Source organism: Dermochelys coriacea, chromosome 3 (assembly GCF_009764565.3).
Source record: "Dermochelys coriacea isolate rDerCor1 chromosome 3, rDerCor1.pri.v4, whole genome shotgun sequence".
Taxonomy (NCBI): Eukaryota; Metazoa; Chordata; order Testudines; family Dermochelyidae; genus Dermochelys; species Dermochelys coriacea.
In genome coordinates this window covers 90,127,164-90,147,920 of record NC_050070.1, presented here as the reverse complement: position 1 = coordinate 90,147,920, position 20,757 = coordinate 90,127,164, and the positions used below count along the sequence as shown (strand labels likewise).

Sequence of the window (20,757 nt, the reverse complement as noted above, 5' to 3'; positions counted from 1 at the left end):
CTCCCTACAAAATAAACAGTTTCAAAAAGTAACAAAACATTATTTATCCTCAGTCAGATGGGTATCACTGATGTATTTAGGAACACATCAAAGGAAGAAACATTCAAAACTGAACAGGTTGAAATTTTTTGCAGAAAAAGATTTTTCATTAAAAATGGCCTTTTTCAGAAAGGAAACTGATTATGAAAAACCACTGATATTATAAACATTTTTTTTGTTTTTTTTGTTTTCCGTGAAATTTATTAAAAAATTGGAATTGTTATTGAAATGTTTTGTTTAGTGAAAACTGGGTTTCAGGCAGGTAAATAAATCATATAAAAAACTATTTAGATGAAAATATCCCCCCACAAATGAGAAGGTGTTTCATTTTTGAACTCTGAAATGGAAACAATTTTAAAATTTCACTATTTTTTGTGAAATTAATTCCCCATTTTCTGACAGTTCTTATTCCAAATATCTGAGCTCAAGACAGAGAAGCACTGTCTTCCCATTCGCTAGAGATTATAACATGAGACGCTAAACAGTTCTAACCACTCTGATTTCTAAGGAAGACATAAGAGAATATTAGAACAGTACGACATGTCTACACTGCAGCTGGGAGGGTGCCTCCCATTCTGGACATAGATACAAGCTAGCTCAGTTGGAGCTAGAGCACTAAAAATAGCGTGTGGAATTGTGATACAGGCAATGGCACAATAAATAAATAAAGATGCAGGGGGGCTTGTATTCAAGCTAATCTGTGGCTAATCTGAGGCTAATCTGTGCTGCCATCTGTGTGGCTGCAACATCCACTCTGCTGTTTTTAGTGTGCTAGCTCAAGCAGAGCTAAGGTATGTCTGTCTATCCAGGCTAGGAGGTAAACTCCCAGATACAGTATAGGGCTAGGTTTGGCCTGTGTTCAGAAAGGTTAGATAGACAGAGGAGCCTTGCTGCAGCAGACCTCCTGCAGTTCCATGAGGATGTATGCTGTAGGTGCAGCTCTGTCACCCTTTACATAGGTTCGGTATGCTCTTTTCTTTCTTCCCTGGCAGTTCTGCTGATCAATGGAAAGAAGAAAGGGGCCACAGCCCAAACCTCCCCGCATCTCTTTGGATGAGTTTTGGGCTGTCAGCAGTGCTGGCATGGATCAATGGTCCTTTTTCCCAGCTACCTTTAACGTAAAGTGGTTTTTAATTATTTATTTAAGGCGATTGTCAAAGGGGCTGTAGCTGACCAACCAGAGAAGCTTCCCTTTGTGAATAGGAGACATCAGCGTCTGTGAGCATACACAATGGAATACACCTGAATTCATTTCAGATGACTGGCTTCCACTGCAGGAGCGGAAGGTAAGCAGGTTTAGAGATTTGGCTTATGGGAGCAGAGAAGGTTCATGTGAATGAAAATCTAAAGCCCAGGTTTCTTAAACCAAGGTTTAGCTAGCTTAGTATGAGGAAATGGCAGCCCATAGGGCACTAGTGCTGCCTTGCTGTAAATAGAGCCCTTATGATGTCAAGTTGGCGTAATTTTGATTCAGCCATGAATGGGTATGAAAAATGTAGGCACTGCCAAAAGACTTGCATAACTAGTAGGTTTCTTCTGATTCTACTTAGTGCAGAAAGAAAAGGAGTACTTGTGTCACCTTAGAGACTAACAAATTTATTTGAGCATAAGCTTTCATGAGTTACAGCTCACTTCATCGGATGCATTCAATGGAAAATACAGTGGGGAGATTTATATACACAGAGAACATGAAACAATGGGTGTTACCATACACACTATAAGGAGAGTGATCATTTAAGATGAGCTACCCCCTACTGTTCCTCAGATGTTCTTGTCAACTGCTGGAAATGACCCACCTTGATTATCAGTATAAAAGGTTCCTCCTCCCCACCCCTCCGGCTCTTCTGCTGGTAATAGCTCATCTTAAGTGATCACTCTCCTTACAGTGTGTATGGTAACACCCATTGTTTCATGTTCTCTGTGTATATAAATCTCCCCATTGTATTTTCCACTGAATGCATCTGATGAAATGAGATGTAGCTCACGAAAGCTTATGCTCAAATAAATTTGTTAGTCTCTAAGGTGCCACAAGTACTCCTTTTCTTTTTGCGAATATAGACTAACACGGCTGCTACTCTGAAACCTACTTAGTGCAGGTGGCTCTACAATTATTTCTAACCTTATCTTTTTTTTTTTTAGTTCAAGGAAACAGCTGCAAGGAACCCTTACCTCATATTTTCCTTTCTTCTCCAAGGGCTCAGACTCAGTCTCCACAAGCATCATAACTTCATCCCCTTTAAGCTCCTCTAAGATGAAGACCGTCTCCCAGTTGCTATAGTGACGGGCTGGGAAAATATCTGAATGCATGCTGTCACCAAAATAAACAACCTAAAAGTGAAACCGCAAATTAAAAGTGTTATGTGTGTCAGGAAAACACAAACAAGTGTGTTTCAGAGATAGAGAAAGAGAGCTTCAGAAACAACCAAATAAAAATTCCTCTAGGTTTATCTGGACACAACAAATGGATGTTTTATTAAAATCATGGTTTCTTTTTATTAAAAAGCCTCCTCACTGCAGGCCTTTCACTCCATCTTGGTTTGCATCTGAATACCTTCCATGCCCTGGCCTTCCACTGACATTACAAAAGAACACTGCAATATGAGTTGCACACAGGACAACACTTCTAGGGCATTTTGATTGACAAAACTAGCATATTAGACTGCAGTGAAGTAAAATTGATAAGCAGATAAAACAGAATTTTCAAAAATGTAACAAATTTGGGAAATATTTGAAACAAGGGAAAACTCTGATCATCTCTCTTTATTTCTAAACAGAACTTTCTGTCATGTTGTACTTACGTGTATAGCCTATATATTGGGTAAAATTGGCCCCACTGAAGTCAATGGCAAAATTCCAATTGACTTCAAAGGGGTCAGGATTTCACCCACTGAATGGGGTGACACAATGGTCCAAGTTTTTATTTACACTACCTTGTTCATCTGTTTTCTCTACAGGAAAAGATTACACAGGTTTTATTACACACAGAGTAGATATATACACACACATGCATAACCAGATATACATTCTGTACTACAATTATTTTTCCTTTTTGAGAAAGGCAGTAAATATCTATAATTCCTAGAAACTGAATGTAACTAGTCAACTTCTCCCTTCCTGTTCTGTATTAATAAACACAAGAACCACTATTTTATCCCCAATACTGGATTCCCCAGTGCATATCTGTCTTTTACACTGCCTGCTCTCCAGGAAGGAACTGTAAATAAACAAATAATCATGCAGATAACAACAGCACTAGGAGAGTTATCTAAATTAACTAATAGGATCCATCTTTAATATCTATTGGGCATTTTCTTCAAATATTTACTACTAGGCGGAGCACAAAGTACTGCAAATAATCTTCCTAGAAGTTCAATGATACTGCTCAGCACTACATTCAATAATAAGATTATAATTCATGCTCATTTTGTGATAAATAGATCAATGGTGGAAAGTGGATCTTCTAAGATAACTTTTCCCGCTCTTGCTGAATACCTTAGGTTCTGGCTTGCCCGTCATCTTCTTCAGCAGTTCATAAAGATGGGTAGCATTACCTTGGGAATACCAGCCAGGCTTGTCCAAGGATGGCAGAGCTTCCTGCTCCTCATCATTCTCTGAAATCATAAAACAAGATTTCCCACTGTTAGTGAGAGCAGTAAGAAAACTCACTACTCTTCTGGCGCTGTTTTGAGAGACGAATGACAAGATGCACCTCTTTACCCGTGATAATTCTAATTTGACACTAAAGACTTGTCTACACTTACCGGGGGATCGACAAGCAGCGATTGATGCACTGGTGGTCGATTTAGCGGGTCTAGTGAAGACCCGCTAAATCGACTGCAGATCACTCTCCCGTCAACTCCTGTACTTCACTGGATCGAGAAGAGTAGGGGGAGTCGACAGGAGAGTGTCTCTCATCGACATCACGTAGTGTGGACCCCACAGTAAGTAGATCTAATCTATGTTGATTTGAGGTATGTCATTTACATAACTCAAATTGTGTAGCTTAGATCGAATTTCCCCTTTACTGTAGACCAGGCCTAAGAAGAAGGACATGTCCAGGCTGCAGCAGGTTCAAGTTAAGTTACTAATCAGAAGTTATTAATCTGAAGTTTCAGGTTAGGTCAGGTTGTAGTATAGGACCTGATGAAAGTTTGGGGAGCATGGCGGTTCCAATAAACACACACAAGAGATATTTGAGATTTAAAGGCCTCAGGCTGCAACTGTATTGATTTTCACTCAGACTTAATGTTATCCGTAATCTGTAATGACTGATGTTATGCTCAGTTATCCACAAATGCCCTGAAGCCTACAGAACAGTCCCCAACCTCTTTTCCCATCAAAAGAGGGGTTGAAAATATGTAGCCAAACTCTCTCTCCGGGAGATCAAACCATATTTGACAGAAGTCTGTTCCCACAACTATTATTCTCCTCCTTTCTCTGTCATTCCTTAGCTCCACCAGCTTCCAAAATGGTACCCAAATTTTGGGATAGAGATTAGGCCCATCTAAACATACCACAAGACGCTTCAACAAAAGTTTCAGTGAAGGAGGTAGAAAACCACACAAACAATATTGAGGAGGTCATCAGCTACCCTATGGCAGTTGCTACAGCATTCCAGGGAAAAATAACAGCAACACCTACCTATGGAGACAGAACTAACGGCCAGCCTTAAACACTGACTCTATACACCAAGGTCAATATGCTGTGTAGGAAAAAAAATCTTTCCTGAGCTCAAATAAAGTGATAAACTATTGTGCATACAGAGGAGCATCATCAATATCATATCTAAAATCTGCACTAATGCCTGATGTTCCAGTATCATCCTGGTCAAGGGAGAGAGTGTGTAGAAACAAACTGATGCTAATACTATAGGTGATATGTGCTTCCTATCCAGGCAGCCATCTATGCACCTATGCACAGTACGACGCCAACCAGGAGTCTTAGTAGAGTATGAAATTCACCATCCCCTAACTGATCTGACTGTAAGCACAGCCTCCAGCCACTCTGGATACTTGCTCTGGTGTCTGTACAGCTAAACTTGTATAATCTCTGTCAGGTAGCATTTCATTACCAACTGTATCTTTTTGCTTCTTGTTGGAGCCAACTTGCTGACCTCTGCAAAACTGTAAATGGGAATCTCATTAGAAGGTGAACTTGTCTAAAACAATGCATGTGCATTGGGTACTGAAGTGATTAAGCAAAGGGGTTTTTTGTTTCTCAGCTCCAATACAATATTTTTATACAATAAAGAGAGAGAAGAAAAGAGGCCAATATAGTGTTTTGATCTGGTTTATCTAGAACATCAGTAATTCTATACACTCTATTGCTACGGTATTGTTCGAGAATTACAAAATATTTTAGAGAGGGAGAGAGAGAAAGAGAGAGAGAAGGCTAGAACAGAGAGAGCAAACATTATGGAGTTACAAAGTGCAGCAATTCCCGCAGAGACAGAGTGAAGTGAAACTTTGGGGACAGAGTTAGCATGAGGAAGGAAAGCTGTTTAAAAGAACAGTAAAGGTGCATACAACAGGATAATATGTACACTGAGGGGAGGACAAAACAAGGTAGTAATGGGGAAAAGAGAAACATGAGGGGCTGCAAATCATTTTCAAATGTTGTGGGTCCAGAAACCTGACTAAAAACAGGAGTATTCCCAGACAAAACAATTTTATAGTAGGGATGTTCTAGAAACTGGGATGAGCAAGGAAATCCAAAACGAAGAACATTATTCTTTCTCTAACTCAGGCAGAAACAGTTTCCCTCTCATCCCTCCTACAAAACCAAAGAAATATAACAATATGTATTAAAGGTGGAATGTTACCCTTCACTTTGCATTTCCTGGTTTCTGATTGTTGGTTTGTAGCTCAACCTTAATGTTGTTGAAACAATTCGTCTTAATTTCCTCATTCGCTTTTGCTGTTTTAAAACTTTCATATATCCTCCTTTCCCCCTGACCTGCCCTCACAGTTTCCTGGAAGATTTTAAACACTTGTAAAATTAGATACACTATCTTGTTGTCATGCTTATGGAAATTTGTTTTTTTTTCTGCATATTTTTAGACATATTTGCAGGGATGGCTGAATGGGTAGGGGTTTTAGATTTTTCCCAAAAAGTGTTTCTCAGATTGGCAACAACAAAATGCATATCTATGAAAACTACTCATAAGACATTCTGCAAATACAGACCCATCAAACAGATTAATATTTTGTTAAATGCACATTTTTTGAAACGGCAAAATAATGAACAATCTCATTTTTAACAAGATAATATGGTTCTCCTTCTTCTATATACTGTAAGTATCCAAATAGCAACTGATTATGTTCTCTTTAAGACAATGGTGGGCAACCTGCGGCCCAGAAGCCGCCCATTGGGGTAATCTGCTGGTGGGCCACGAGACAGTTTGTTTACATTGACTGTTCACAGGCATGGCCACCCGCAGCTCCCAGTGGCCGCGCCTGTAGATGTTCGATGTAAACAAACTGTCTTTCAGCTCGCCAGCGGATTACCTTGACTCGCCATGTGCATCCTGTGGGTTGCCCACCATTACTCTAAGACATATGTGCTTTCTATGAATTGCTTTAAGTCATGGACACATTTCTGCAAATATTCTTCTCTTTATCCAGGAAGGTTTCAAAATAATCCATGTACATGTTAATGTTCTGGCAAGTTCAATCAAGTACCTACAGCAGTAGATGAAGTAGGCTCTCCCACACCTTCCCATGTAAAACTAAAGTGAACTACATAATTGTATCTCAGTGATAGGAAGCAAAGAGGAAATAGGTAGCCATTTTTCAAAATGGAAAGCTTAACAGAAAGGTGGTTAAGTGACTGGTATTAAGATTGGTGTGGCTCAGTGTATAATGATCTGGAAAATGAGGTGGACAGCAGAGTGGTTAACAGCAATGATGCCAATGTTTTTAGTTATCATTACCATTGTGGAGAATTCTTAGAAACTCCAGAAGGATTGAAGTAACTTATGTTCCTATTCAGAAACAATAAGAGGTGGATCAGTCTAGTGTCTCTCTGTCAGCTGAATCATTAAAACACTGGATGGAAAAAAGCAGAGACGTGACTATGCGTATCAAATACAGCAGTGTCACACCAATAATTACAGGTTTCAGAGTAGCAGCCGTGTTAGTCTGTATTTGCAAAAAGAAAAGGAGTACTTGTGGCACCTTAGAGACTAACAAATTTATTAGAGCATAAGCTTTCGTGAGCTACAGCTCACTTCATCGGATGCATCCGATGAAGTGAGCTGTAGCTCACGAAAGCTTATGCTCTAATAAATTTGTTAGTCTCTAAGGTGCCACAAGTACTCCTTTTCTTTACACCAATAATTATTACTGTTTGGAGCAAGTATTATCATTATTAATTATATGTACTACAGAGCACCTAGAGGCTGCTACCAAGATCAGGGCTCCACTGTGTTAAGCACTGTACAAGCACAGTGACAAACAGTCCTTGCCCTGAAGAGGTTATGTTGGTTAAAAGACAAGCCTGGAAGGTAAGAGACCAGGGTTCTTTTCCTCGCTCTGCCGCTGACCCTTTCTGAGACCTCTGGAAAGTAACTTAATTCCAAGTCTCAGTTTCCCCATCTGTAAAATGGGGATAACAACACTTATCTACTTTAAAGGAGTGTTGTGATGCTTAATTAATTCATAGAATATCAGGGTTGGAAGGGACCCCAGAAGGTCATCTAGTCCAACCCCCTGCTCAAAGCAGGACCAAGTCCCAGTTAAATCATCCCAGCTAGGGCTTTGTCAAGCCTGACCTTAAAAACCTCTAAGGAAGGAGATTCTACCACCTCCCTAGGTAACGCATTCCAGTGTTTCACCACCCTCTTAGTGAAAAAGTTTTTCCTAATATCCAATCTAAACCTCCCCCATTGCAACTTGAGACCATTACTCCTCGTTCTGTCATCTGCTACCATTGAGAACAGTCTAGAGCCATCCTCTTTGAAACCCCCTTTCAGGTAGTTGAAAGCAGCTATCAAATCCCCCCTCATTCTTCTCTTCTGCAGACTAAACAATCCCAGCTCCCTCAGCCTCTCCTCATAAGTCATGTGCTCTAGACCCCTAATCATTTTCGTTGCCCTTCGTTGTACTAGTTATGTATCGCTGTGAAATCCTTGAATTTGGAAGGGACTGCAGAAATCCGAAGTATTATGAAAATTCTCTCTGATACTGTTTCAGGAATCAGAGATCTGAATCTGAAATGCTTAAACAGATTAATTACACAAATGCCTCTTACAGTGGGACTGTGCTCCTTTAGATAGTAGCTTCAACTTGATGGTGCTCGAGAATGTTGCCCATTTTCTGGAGGCTTAAAAAATGAAGTATTCTAGCTTTTTGTTATTGTAATTGTCTCCTTTGTATCTTGTTGTGAACATGCAGCAGCTAACTCATCCCAAGATGAGAAGAGAGGAAAACTCCTTATTTAGGGGCTACTAACACCTGGGAGTTCACCCAAAGGTTAGAAATGCTATAAATATTACCTCAGCAGGAATCAAGTCATCTAAAGAAGGGGATACTAATGCTGCTAAAGCATTCTTACAACCTGGAGAGGTGAAGCTCTGACCGTTTCAAATAGTCCAGATAACTCAGAAAGAATTTCTCAGGTGATTTAGATGGAACAACTCACTTCTGTTTGAAGTCTCTAATATATCATTGCTACCTAAATTCCTAGCTCCATATTACAATATGTGCCATGACAAGTAGTGTAAAGGTATCCAGTCTAGCAAAATAACTAGAGAAGAAGAAACAATGTTTGTAAATTGTACCTACCACATCCCCACAAAGATCATTAGAGGAATATCATTTCAGTGGAAATTTCCTTTAGGAAAGTAACTCGTTTTCTACAGAAAAACTTTAACTGGAATAGCAATGCAGATTGCAGTGCATTGGAAGTTCATTTTGATTCACTTGAAACAGAATTTTACTAAATTCACTGTAAGCAGGTACTTGTGTATTTCAAATAAACAAATTCACTCACAAAAATCAGTATTCTTAGTTTATTTTTAACATCTTTCTCACAAGAGACTTCTATGCCGTCTCTAGTTTGCCTTGAAATTTGAGTTGTAGGTTTATGACAGTGTATGAGGAACATCTGGCATTATTAATCCAGCTGAGACTGGACGGAAAGGAATCAGCAAAACTTTTTCTATGTCTGATTTAAGTGACTGCTATTGTTGATTTACTTTTGTAAAATATTATCTTATGCTCTCTAGGAAAGTATTACACCTTCCTTTTTAGGTGTAGGTACATGCTGGTCAGCTGTTTATTGGTCATGAGTAAAGACTCTGGGGGTATGTCTACACTGAAAATAAAAGGTATGTTCTTAACTCAGATTAGCTAACCCGTGTCAGATAATCTGATTTAAAATAGTGGTGAAGACAGGACAACTCTGCTTTTAACTCAGGTTAGCAGCTCAAGTTTAAGCCTACAGGGGATCCTGAAGTTGGACTTGAGCAGCCAATGTGAGTTAAAAGCCAAGTTGCCCTGACTTCATTGCTATTCAAATCCGACTTAGCTAATGTGGGTTTACCTAACTCACCCAAATGCCTTCCATCAAAATTTTCAAAAAAAATGGGGTCTTAGGCACCTACAGTTAGCCATATTTAGGCTCATAAGTCAGTGGCTTGATTTTTAAGGGTGCAGAGTACACACATGTCCCATTTTGGTTCTTAATGCTTCAGGCCTGCAGGACAAGTGCAGAAGCAAACTCTTGGGCCTGCACAGAGCTACACTGGAGTCTCAAATTAGACTGTAAAGCAACTCTTTCCTCCTTCAAATCTCTCCTGGAAATGCTCTGCTGCTGTGCAGTTTATGGGAAAACGTCACATAAAAAATGGCTAGGCAGGTGACCACTAGGGATTACTGATATTTATTTTGTTTGTTTGTATATTACAGTTAAAATCAGCAGCTAACTCTAAATGATCTAACTTGCCTGTAGTTAGTCTCTGTAACACAATGTTCCTATCACTGCTACAGCTATCCTTCCTCCCTCCCCCTCAATGACTCTGAGCTAGTCAGTGTAGGAACACTTTCTTCCTACATGTTTATAAGTGCTTAGCACAATGAGGCCCCGACTGAGGACTCTGGGTGCTGTTGTAAAACAAATAATAAAAATTATGGTTCATAATAATAAGGGGAAAGGAACACAAGACAGAATTGGAAAAGAAGAAGTTAAAGAACATTTAGATAAGTTAGATGTAGTTAAGTGGGCAGGGCCTAATGAATTTCACCCTAGGATACTTAAGGAACTAGCTGAAGTAATCTCGGAACCACTGGCAATAATCTTTGAGAACTCAGGGAGGATGGGTGAGGTCCTAGAGGACTGGAAAAAGGCAAACTTACTACCTATATTTAAAGAGGGAAACAAAGAGCCTCTGCGGAATTATAGACCAGTCAACCTAACTTCAATACCTGGAAAGATACTGGAACAAATTACTAAACAATCAATTTGTAAGCACCTCGGGTGCTTACGTAATAGGGCAATGAGTAATAGCCAACACAGATTTGTCAAAGCAATCTAATTTCCAGCCTTGACAGAGTTATTGGCATAGTGGACAGGGGGGAAGATGTACATGTGCTATATCTTTTAACAAGATTTTAGTAAGGTTTAGTAAGGTTTTTGATACAGTCCCACATGATAATTTCGTAAACGAAGAAGGGAAACATGGTCTACTTGGAATTACTATAAAGGGGGAGGAGCACAACTGGTTAAAAAATGCACTTAAAGAGTATTCAAAAGTTCTCTGTCAAACTGGGAAGACATATTAAGTGGGTCCTAGAGGGGTCTGTCTTGGATCTGGCACTATTCAATAATTTAATTAATGACTTGGACAATGTAGTTCATAGTATACTCATAAATTTTGCGGATGACACCAAGCTAAGAGGGGTTGCAAGCCCTTTGGAGGAGTGGATTACAATTCAAAAGGACCTTGACAAATTGGAAAACTGTTCTGAAATCAACAAGATCAAATTCAATAAAGACAAGTGCAAAGTACTAAACTTAGGAAGGAAAAATCAAATGCACAACTACAAAATGGGGAATAACTGGCTAGCGGGTAGTACTGCTGAAAAGGATCTGTGGGTTATAAGGGATCACAAATTGAATATGAGCCAACAATGTGATGCAGTTGTGAAAAAGGCTATGATTCTGGGGTGTATTAACTGGGATGTCCTATCTAAGTCATGGGAGGTAAATGTCCTGCTCTGCTTGGAACTGGTGAGGCCTTAGCTGTAGTACTGTGTCCAGTTCTGGATGCCACATTTTAAGAAGAGGCCAGAAGAGAACTACAAAAATGATAAAAGGGTTAGAAAACATGACCTGTGTGGAAAGGTTAAAAAAACTGGACATGTTTTAGTCTTGTAAAAAGAAGACTGAAAGGGTACCAGATAACAGTCTTCAAATATGTTAACTGCTGTTATGAAAAGGACAGTGATAGGTTGTTCTTCATGTCCACTGAAGGGAGGACAAGAAATAATGAGCTTAATCTGCAACAAGAGGGATTTAGATTAGATATTAGGAAAATCTTTCTAACTAGAAGAGTAGTTAAACTCTGGAATAGGTTTCCAAAGGAGACTGTGAAATCCCTATCATGGAGGTTTTAAACAACAGGTTAGACAAACACCAGTCAGGAACGGTCTAGGTTTACTTGTTCCTGCCTCGGTGCAGGAAGCTGGATGAGATGACCTCCCAAGATCCCCTCCAGCCCTAAATGTCTATGATTCTATAACAGTAATAACAATACACATTTGCTATCCTGCAGACTGAATTTCCCAGGGTTCCTTCTCTCCAGGCAGAATCTAGATCTAATTTTCAGTTCTCTTAAAAATAGCATGCACACTCATGTTGGGGAGGAGGGCAAGGGAGGAAGAAATCACAGGAACACAGCATACATTTTTAAAGTGGTGAATGGAAGGTATAGCATAAGCAAAAACTTTGGGGTCAATTACTCCTTCCCATTGATAAAGCCATGGGAGGGAACCTGAAAGGCAGGCAATTTTTGTGAGGTTTCATTGGTAGAACTTCCTAAAAAACATCTCATGAGGGAGGGGTGTGGACCTCTTATAAGTCTGCAGAGGATCAACTAGGCAGACATTATCCTTACATATAGAAATTACTTTTCCTGGCCTCTCCTCAACAAGCAGCATCATTTCTCCAAAGCTATGTTGTCATTGGCTGGGTCCAGCAGCAGCAGTGGAGGATGCATCTGGAGCCTGGCATGGTGGATAACGTATGTGCATGCTGCCATGTGACCCAGCACATGCAGACAAACCCTGGCTGTAGTCAGGGGGAATGCAGAGACTTCTGCAATGAGGTCTGTCAATATCTGGAACCTTTCCAGCAGCAGGAACACTCTGGTGCAGGTCAAGTCAAGGACCACTCCGATGAACTCTACCCTGTACGTTGGCACTAACATCGACTTTTTGTCATTTACCAGGAGGCCCAGGGAGCGTTATGTGGCTTGAAGCACCACAACATCCCTTTGGACTTGAGATCTGGAGCTGCCCTTGACCAGAGAGTCATCAAGGTACGGGTAGATCTGGATAACCCGGCGCCTGAGTAAGCAGCTACCACTGACATCCACTTGGTAAACACTCCTGGTGCTGTCGCCAGACCGAATGAGAGGACCGCAAACTGGTAGCGGTGGGGCCCCACCATAAACGGGAGGAAGTGTCTGTGTACTTGAAAGATCTCTATATGGAAGTATGCATCCTTCAAGTTAAGGGTGGCATACCAGTCTCCTAGATCCAGAGAGGGGATGATAGAAGCCAGGTAGATCATGCAGAACTTTAGCTTTTTTAGGTACTTGCTGAGGTCTTGCAGGTCCATAGACCGCCATTGGCCTTTGGGATAAAAAAGTACCTGGAATAGAACTCCTTGTTCCTGTACTTGAGAGGAACTTCTTCCACCGCACCCAGCTGTAGTAACCCCTTTATCTCCTGCATGAGGATACTCTTGTGAGAAGGGTCCCTGAAGAGGGATGGGGAAGGCAGGTGGGAAGGGTGTAAAGGAACTGGAGGGTATAACCCTGTTCCACTGTGCTGAGGACCTAGTGGTCTGAAGTTATAGCAGTCTAAGCAGGGAAGAAAAGGGAAAGGTGGTTGGAGAACATTGGTAAAGATGGGATCCAGGGAATAGGCTAGTAAGTCACCCTTGGGCACACCCTCAGAACAACTGTTTGGCCCCTTGCTTGGAACGGGTTGAGCACGACTGGGCAGAGGATGGAGACAGGTGGCTCAGGTGACGCTTGTAGCCCTTGGCTCATTTATGGGTCTGGTCCTGCCAAGGCTGGCTCCCCGGCCCTGAGGCTGCTGTGGTTTGAACCACTTACACACCAGGGCTGGGACGTAGAGACCCAGGGTTTTCAGAGTGTTGTGGGAGTCCTTGAGGCCATGCAATTTGCTGCCTGTTTGCTCCACAAGTAGGTCTTGGCCATCGAAGGGCAAGTCCTGCATTGACTGCTGGGCCTCGATGGACACCCCAGAGAGGAGCAGCCAGGAGGCTTGCTGCATGGAGACAGCAGAAGCCGTGGTGCGGGCAGCAGCATCAGTGGCATCTGACGCTGCCTGGAGGGCCATCCTGGCTGTGGTCGTGCCCTCATTGAGGATCGCTCGGAACTCCTTCTTGGAAGCCTTGGGGAGCGACCCTTCGAACTTGGCCCTGGCTTGCCACATATTGAAGTCATATCAGCCAACGAGGGCTTGGTGGTTGGCCACTCTCAGTTGAAGGCTGGAAGATGAATAAACCTTAGGTCCAAAGAGATCCAGCCTCCTCAAGTCTTTATTTTTGGGGGTGGTCCTGCATTTTCCTTGTCTTTCCTTGTAGTTAACTGCCTCGACCACATGAGAATTGGAGGCTGGGTGAGAGTATGAGTACTCATACCCTTTGGTTGGCACAAAGTACTTGTATTCGGCCCTCTTACAGACAGGAGCCTGGGAAGAGGGGGTCTGCCACAGGGCATTAGTGATTTTAGAAACCCCTTCATGAAGGGGTAGAGACACCCTGGCAGGAGCCGAGGAACAGAGGACATCAAACAGAGAGTCCGAGGGCTCTTCAATTCCGCTGCCTGAAGCCCCAAGTTAGAAGTGACCCTCTTCAAAAGTTCCTAGTGCGCTTTGGCTTCATCCGGAGGAGCTGAGTGAGGGTCCCCATGATAGCCTCATTTGGCATCGATGAGGATGATGCTGGTGCCACAGGAACCTCCAGATCCATTGGTGGTCCAGCAGCTTGCTCCCTTGGGTCCTACTGGACCTGTGGGGCCTTACCCCCTGAAGCCTCAAGCACCGGAGGGGGATGGGATACCGAGGCTGCTGGCCTCTCCGAGGCTCCCAACACTGACCAGCCAGCCTGGGAAGGTTGGGTAAACCCCCAAGGGTTCCACGGGTACCATGGCGCCGGCCACTGCACTCGGGGCCATGGGACTGGTTACATGATGTAGGCAGCACTGCAGGTACCAGGGCTTGTCCTGCAGTCAGGGAACCTTGCTCCATGATGGAACTATAAGCTGAATGGGCAGTAGTGGGCGACTAGTATCGGGTGGAGTGGTGGCTCTTGCTGACCGGTGCCGGTTGCTGCGTCCTAAAGCCGACTTGTCCGAGTGAGAGGGGTGTCTTGGTCAGGGTCCTGGGAACTGACGGTGCTTGGGAGATGTGCGATCCACGTCTCATGCTACTCCACTGGTACTGGGATATTGAACGGGACTGGGAGCTTATGGGCTGGTTGCTGGAAGGATCTTCCTGAGTAGGGCGACCTCCTTCTTGCAGACGGGTGATGTTGGCCAGGCGATCGGCGGTCTCTGATCCCCCATTGGTCCTGTGATCAGTACTGGGCCCTTGGGGATGGTCGGGGCCAGGCCTGAAGTTCTTGCCAGGTGGCACGTGCCTCAGAGGGTCTGTGCCAATCAACTGGCGAGGTATGCCTTGAGTCTCTCGATCAGTGCCCCTGGTGTGGGGACTGAAGAGAGCTCTGCTGAGCCTGCTTCTCTAGTCCTGAGGCGTGATGGCTTCAGGCGCGCGAGTGATGGCGCAATGTCCCTCTTGATGGGGAATGGTACCGCTGAGCTGGGGACATAGGCATAGGTCCCAACATGGGTTTTTCCCCGAGACTGGGATACCGCAGGAGCCGGTGTGGATAGCACCGGGAGTGTCAGGAACTCCTGAGCTGCTTGAAGGGCTTTGGGCCTCAATGGCACCTGAAGCTGGCCGGGGACCTGCACCGCTATTAGCAGTTGCAGGCAAAGTATGGGATGGGCTGCAGTGCTCGACTTCCTGAGAGGGTGTTGAGATCCCTGGCATAGGTCTTGGCTCGCCCCAACCCTCTCCTTTGTCTTGTGGGAGGTAGGAGACCTTCCCCTCTTTTTCGGCTTCTTGACCAGAGCCATGGAGGGAGACCGGTGCCGGCTCGTGGACGGCACTGGCAGAGCACTGCACATGGAGGCCACAGTGCTCAGTGCCGAGTCGGACCACTGCTCCGGTGCTGGACTGAGTGCCAACTCCATTAGATGGATATTGTGCTCCTTCTTCATCCTAGGTTTGAAGGACTTGCAGATACGACACTTGTTGCTTATGTGCCCCTCACCTAAGAACTCTAGGCAGCTGGTATATGGATCGCTGATGGGCATAGGCCATTTGAAGCGATCGCAGGACTTAAAGGGTCATGACCTGTCCCCCGGCTGAGCCCCACTCAGGACTACGAGAACTTCAAGAACTACTACTAAGGGTAACTAACTGTTACAACAACTATCTACAACTATACTACAAGTTCTACAGAGTTCGTACGAACAGAGAACGAGACAATCCTAGCTGATGTAGCAGACGTACCAGCACCGTCAGCGGCAGCAAGAAGGAACTGAGGGTGGAGGGAGCTGGTGGCTCCCCTTATACCGCAGCATGTGTGTGCCGCTCAAGGGGGTGTCAGAGCCGGTCCCCTATGGACATTGCTGATGGAAAAACTTCTGGCACTGGTGCATGTGGAGAGCATACACATACCTAATATGGAATGGACATGAGCAAGCACTCGAAGAAGAAACTCAGGTTTCCTATGCAAATCTGCCTTGTTACCAAGGATCAGATGCACAAGACATTAGGAAATATAAATACAAGACTGAGTTTTGTCTGTTCATAAGAAAATAAGCATTTCCTCTATCAAAATCAGCAAGTCTTTTCCCTAGAATCTTCCCCAAATCCTGTATTACAGGAATGCAAATGTCTATTTTATCCCTTATCAAATCCCTTTTCTTATCAAATGTTTCTTATCAAATATTATTTCAGTGTATTAATTTGCTAACATCTCAGGAATAGCTTGGTTAATGAAAAATTTTTCCAAAATGCCTTTAGTTATTTGAAGAAGTGATGTCCTGAAATACGAGGAAGGTCTATTGTGCAATTTTTACTGAAAAATGAATCATTTAAGAAGTTCCTTCTTCAGCCTGGTGGACACATAAGTTTGGTGTGGCCCCCTTCTACTCCCCCCGCTTCATTTTCCTTTTGCTACTCTAACTTTTCCAAACTCCCCCAACTTTGACAAAGTTACAGAATGGCAAAATTAGAGACTTTTCTTATTCTTGTTTTGCCACTCTGTAACTTTTTGAAAGTTGAAAGAAGTTATAGAATGGCAAAAGGAGAAAAATATCACCCTGGACATCATGCATTCTACTGTATTCAGTGGCAAAAAGGAGAAAAGGGGGGAAATGGGGCTGGGGAAGTTTTAAATTTCAAAATAAAAAAAGCTTTGTTCCAATAAAATCTAATTTTTAAAAAAGTTTTTCATTAAAATGTTCAGTTATTAAAAAAGATGCCTTTTTGTCAAAAAGGTTTTGAATAATTTATTTTTATGAAGTCTACTTCTGAACCACCAGAACTAGAAATAAAATGTTTCACTGAATTACAAATCTAGGATTGCCAGCTTTGAAGTGGCCAGGCACAATTTCTAGCTCTGTCATGTTACACGTCATAAGTTATCGGACATCTAAAAAGAAATCACAAGGCAAGCCAACAAAGAAAATAACAGAACGCCACTAGCCATCACCTTCAGTCCCCAAGTAAAACCTCTCCAACGCATCATCAAGGATCTACAACCTATCCTGAAGAACGACCCATCACTCTCACAGATCTTGGGAGACAGGCCAGTCCTTGCTTACAGACAGCCCCCCAATCTGAAGCAAATATTCACCATCAACCACACACCACACAACAGAACCACTAACCCAGGAACTTATCCTTGCAACAAAGCCCGTTGTCAACTCTGTCCACATATCTATTCAGGGGACACCATCATAGGGCCTAATCACATCAGCCACACTATCAGAGGCTCGTTCACCTGCGCATCTACCAATGTGATACATGCCATCATGTGCCAGCAATGCCCCTTTGCCATGTACATTGGTCAAACTGGACAGCCTCTGCATAAAAGAATGAATGGACACAAATCAGACGTCAAGAATTATAACATTCAAAAACCAGTTGGAGAACACTTCAATCTCTCTGGTCACTCGATTACAGACCTAAGAGTGGCTATCCTTCAACAAAAAAGCTTCAAAAACAGACTCCAACGAGAGACTGCTGAATTGGAATTAATTTGCAAACTGGATACAATTAACTCAGGCTTGAATAGAGACTGGGAATGGATGAGTCATTACACAAAGTAAAACTATTTCCCCATGGTATTTCTCCCCCCCACCCCAGCCCCCACTGTTCCTCAGATATTCTTGTTAACTGCTGGAAATAGCCTACCTTGCTTGTCACCATGACAGGTTTTCCTCCTTTCCCCCCCCTACTGCTGGTGATGGCTTATCTTAAGTGATCACTCTCCTTACAGTGTGTATGATAAACCCATTGTTTCATGTTCTCTGTGTGTGTATATCAATCTCCCCTCTGTTTTTTCCACCAAATGCATCCGATGAAGTGAGCTGTAGCTCACGAAAGCTTATGCTCTAATAAATTTGTTAGTCTCTAAGGTGCCACAAGTACTCCTTTTCTTTTTGCGAATACAGACTAACACGGCTGCTACTCTGAAACCTGTCATTATACAAGGCACTGAATTTAGCCGTATAGAGTGGAAATCTGTCAACTTCATGAAAAAACTCGTACAGATACAGACAGACATCATCTTCCTCTCCAAATGCAAACAGATGGACATCATACCAAAAGGACTGAAGGTAAAAAATTCATTACAGTCTACATACCACACAAACTATGCTGACAGCTTGTGCCACACACTCTCAAAGAAACTGCGGAACCACCTGATCAACATCCTCTACAGCAAACAGGGAAAGACTAAGAATGAGCTCTCAGAACTGGATACTCTCATAAAGAACCAACCTTCCACACAAACTTCCTCGTGGCTGGACTTTACAAAAACTAGACAAGCCATTTACAACACACACTTTGCTTCTCTACAAAAGAAAAAGGACACTAAGCTATCTAAACTACTACATGCCACAAGGGGCCACAACAGTGGTTCCCGTAACCCACCCAGCAATATTGTTAATCTATCCAACTATACTCTTAGCCCAGCAGAAGAATCTGTCCTATCTCGGGGCCTCTCCTTTTGCCCCTCCACCCCCACAAACATGATACAGTTCTGTGGTGACCTAGAATCCTATTTTCGACGTCTCCGACTCAAGGAATATTTCCAACACACCTCTGACCAACATATTAACCCACAGAGACCTTCCTACCAACACTACAAAAAGAAGGATTCTGGGTGGACTCCTCCTGAAGGTCGAAACAGCAGCCTGGACTTCTACATAGAGTGCTTCCGCCGACGTGCATGAGCTGAAATTGTGGAAAAGCAGCATCGCTTGCCCCATAACCTCAGCCATGCAGAACACAATGCCATCCACAGCCTCAGAAACAACTCTGACATCATAATCAAAAAGGCTGACAAAGGAGGTGCTGTCGTCATCTTGAATAGGTCGGAGTATGAACAAGAGGCTACTAGGCAGCTCTCCAACACCACTTTCTACAAGCCATTACCCTCTGATCCCACTGAGAGTTACCAAAAGAAATTACAGCATTTGCTCAAGAAACTCCCTGAAAAAGCACAAGAACAAATCCGCACAGACACACCCCTAGAACCCCGACCTGGGGTATTCTATCTGCTACCCAAGATTCATAAACCCGGAAATCCTGGACGCCAAAATCATCTCAGGCATTGACACCCTGACAGCAGGATTGTCTGGCTATGTAGACTCCCTCCTCAGGCCCTACGTTACCAGCACTCCCAGCTATCTTCGAGACACCACTAACTTCCTGAGGAAACTACAGTCCATTGGTGATCTTCCTAAAAACACCATCCTAGCCACTATGGATGTAGAAGCCCTCTACACCAACATTCCACACAAAGATGGACTACAAGCCGTCAGGAACAGTATCCCCAATAATGTCACGGCTAACCTGGTGGCTGAACTTTGTGACTTTGTCCTCACCCATAACTATTTCACATTTGGGGACAATGTATACCTTCAAATCAGCGGCACTGCGATGGGTACCCGCATGGCCCCACAGTATGCCAACATATGGCTGACTTAGAACGCTTCCTCAACTCTCGTCTCCTAATGCCCCTACTCTACTTGCGCTACATTGATGACATCTTCATCATCTGGACCCATGGAAAAGAAGCCCTTGAGGAATTCCACCATGATTTCAACAATTTCCATCCCATCATCAACCTCAGCATGGACCAGTCCACACAAGAGATCCATTTCCTGGATGCTACGGTGCTAATAAGCGATGGTCACATAAACACCACCCTATATTGGAAAGCTACTGACCGCTATTCCTACCTTCATGCCTCTAGCTTTCATCCAGATCATACCACACGATCCATTGTCTACAGCCAAGCTCTACGATATATCCGCATTTGCTCCAACCCCTCAGACAGAGACAAACACCTACAAGATCTCTATCATGCATTCCTACAACTACAATACCCACCTGCTGAAGTGAAGAAACAGATTGACAGAGCCAGAAGAGTACCCAGAAGCCACCTACTACAGGACAGGCCCAACAAAGAAAATAACAGAACGCCACTAGCCATCACCTTCAGCCCCCAACTAAAACCTCTCCAACGCATCATCAAGGATCTACAACCTATCCTGAAGGACAACCCATCACTCTCACAGATCTTGGGAGACAGGCCAGTCCTTGCTTACAGACAGCCCCCCAATCTGAAGCATATACTCACCAGCAACCACACACCACACAACAGAACCACTAACCCAGGAACCTATCCTTGCAACAAAGCCCGTTGCCAACTCTGTCCACATATCTATTCAGGGGACACCATCATAGGGCCTAATCACATCAGCCACACTATCAGAGGCTCGTTCACCTGCGCATCTACCAATGTGATATATGCCATTATGTGCCAGCAATGCCCCTTTGCCATGTACATTGGTCAAACTGGACAGCCTCTGCATAAAAGAATGAATGGACACAAATCAGACGTCAAGAATTATAACATTCAAAAACCAGTTGGAGAACACTTCAATCTCTCTGGTCACTCGATTACAGACCTAAGAGTGGCTATCCTTCAACAAAAAAGCTTCAGAAACAGACTCCAACGAGAGACTGCTGAATTGGAATTAATTTGCAAACTGGATACAATTAACTTAGGCTTGAATAGAGACTGGGAATGGATGAGTCATTACACAAAGTAAAACTATTTCCCCATGGTATTTCTCCCCCCCACCCCAGCCCCCACTGT

The 20,757-nt window shown here is 43.2% G+C and overlaps 1 protein-coding gene across 10 annotated transcripts in view; it reads right to left on the bottom strand.

Annotated features, from left to right (window-relative positions):
• Positions 1–20,757, bottom strand: part of NT5DC1 (5'-nucleotidase domain containing 1) — a 241,575-nt gene that overhangs the window by 40,370 nt on the left and 180,448 nt on the right. For all 10 annotated transcript variants that reach the window (XR_006279925.1, XR_006279928.1, XR_006279926.1 and 7 more), the window contains exons 9-10: positions 3,532–3,650; positions 2,209–2,367 (exon numbers count right to left, since the gene is read on the bottom strand). Coding sequence is in view for 5 of the 10 variants with exons in the window: in XM_038394164.2 (XP_038250092.1) it covers positions 2,209–2,367; positions 3,532–3,650 (278 nt within the window). In the remaining 5 variants the exon portion in view is untranslated. The remainder of the gene's footprint in view (positions 1–2,208; positions 2,368–3,531; positions 3,651–20,757) is intronic.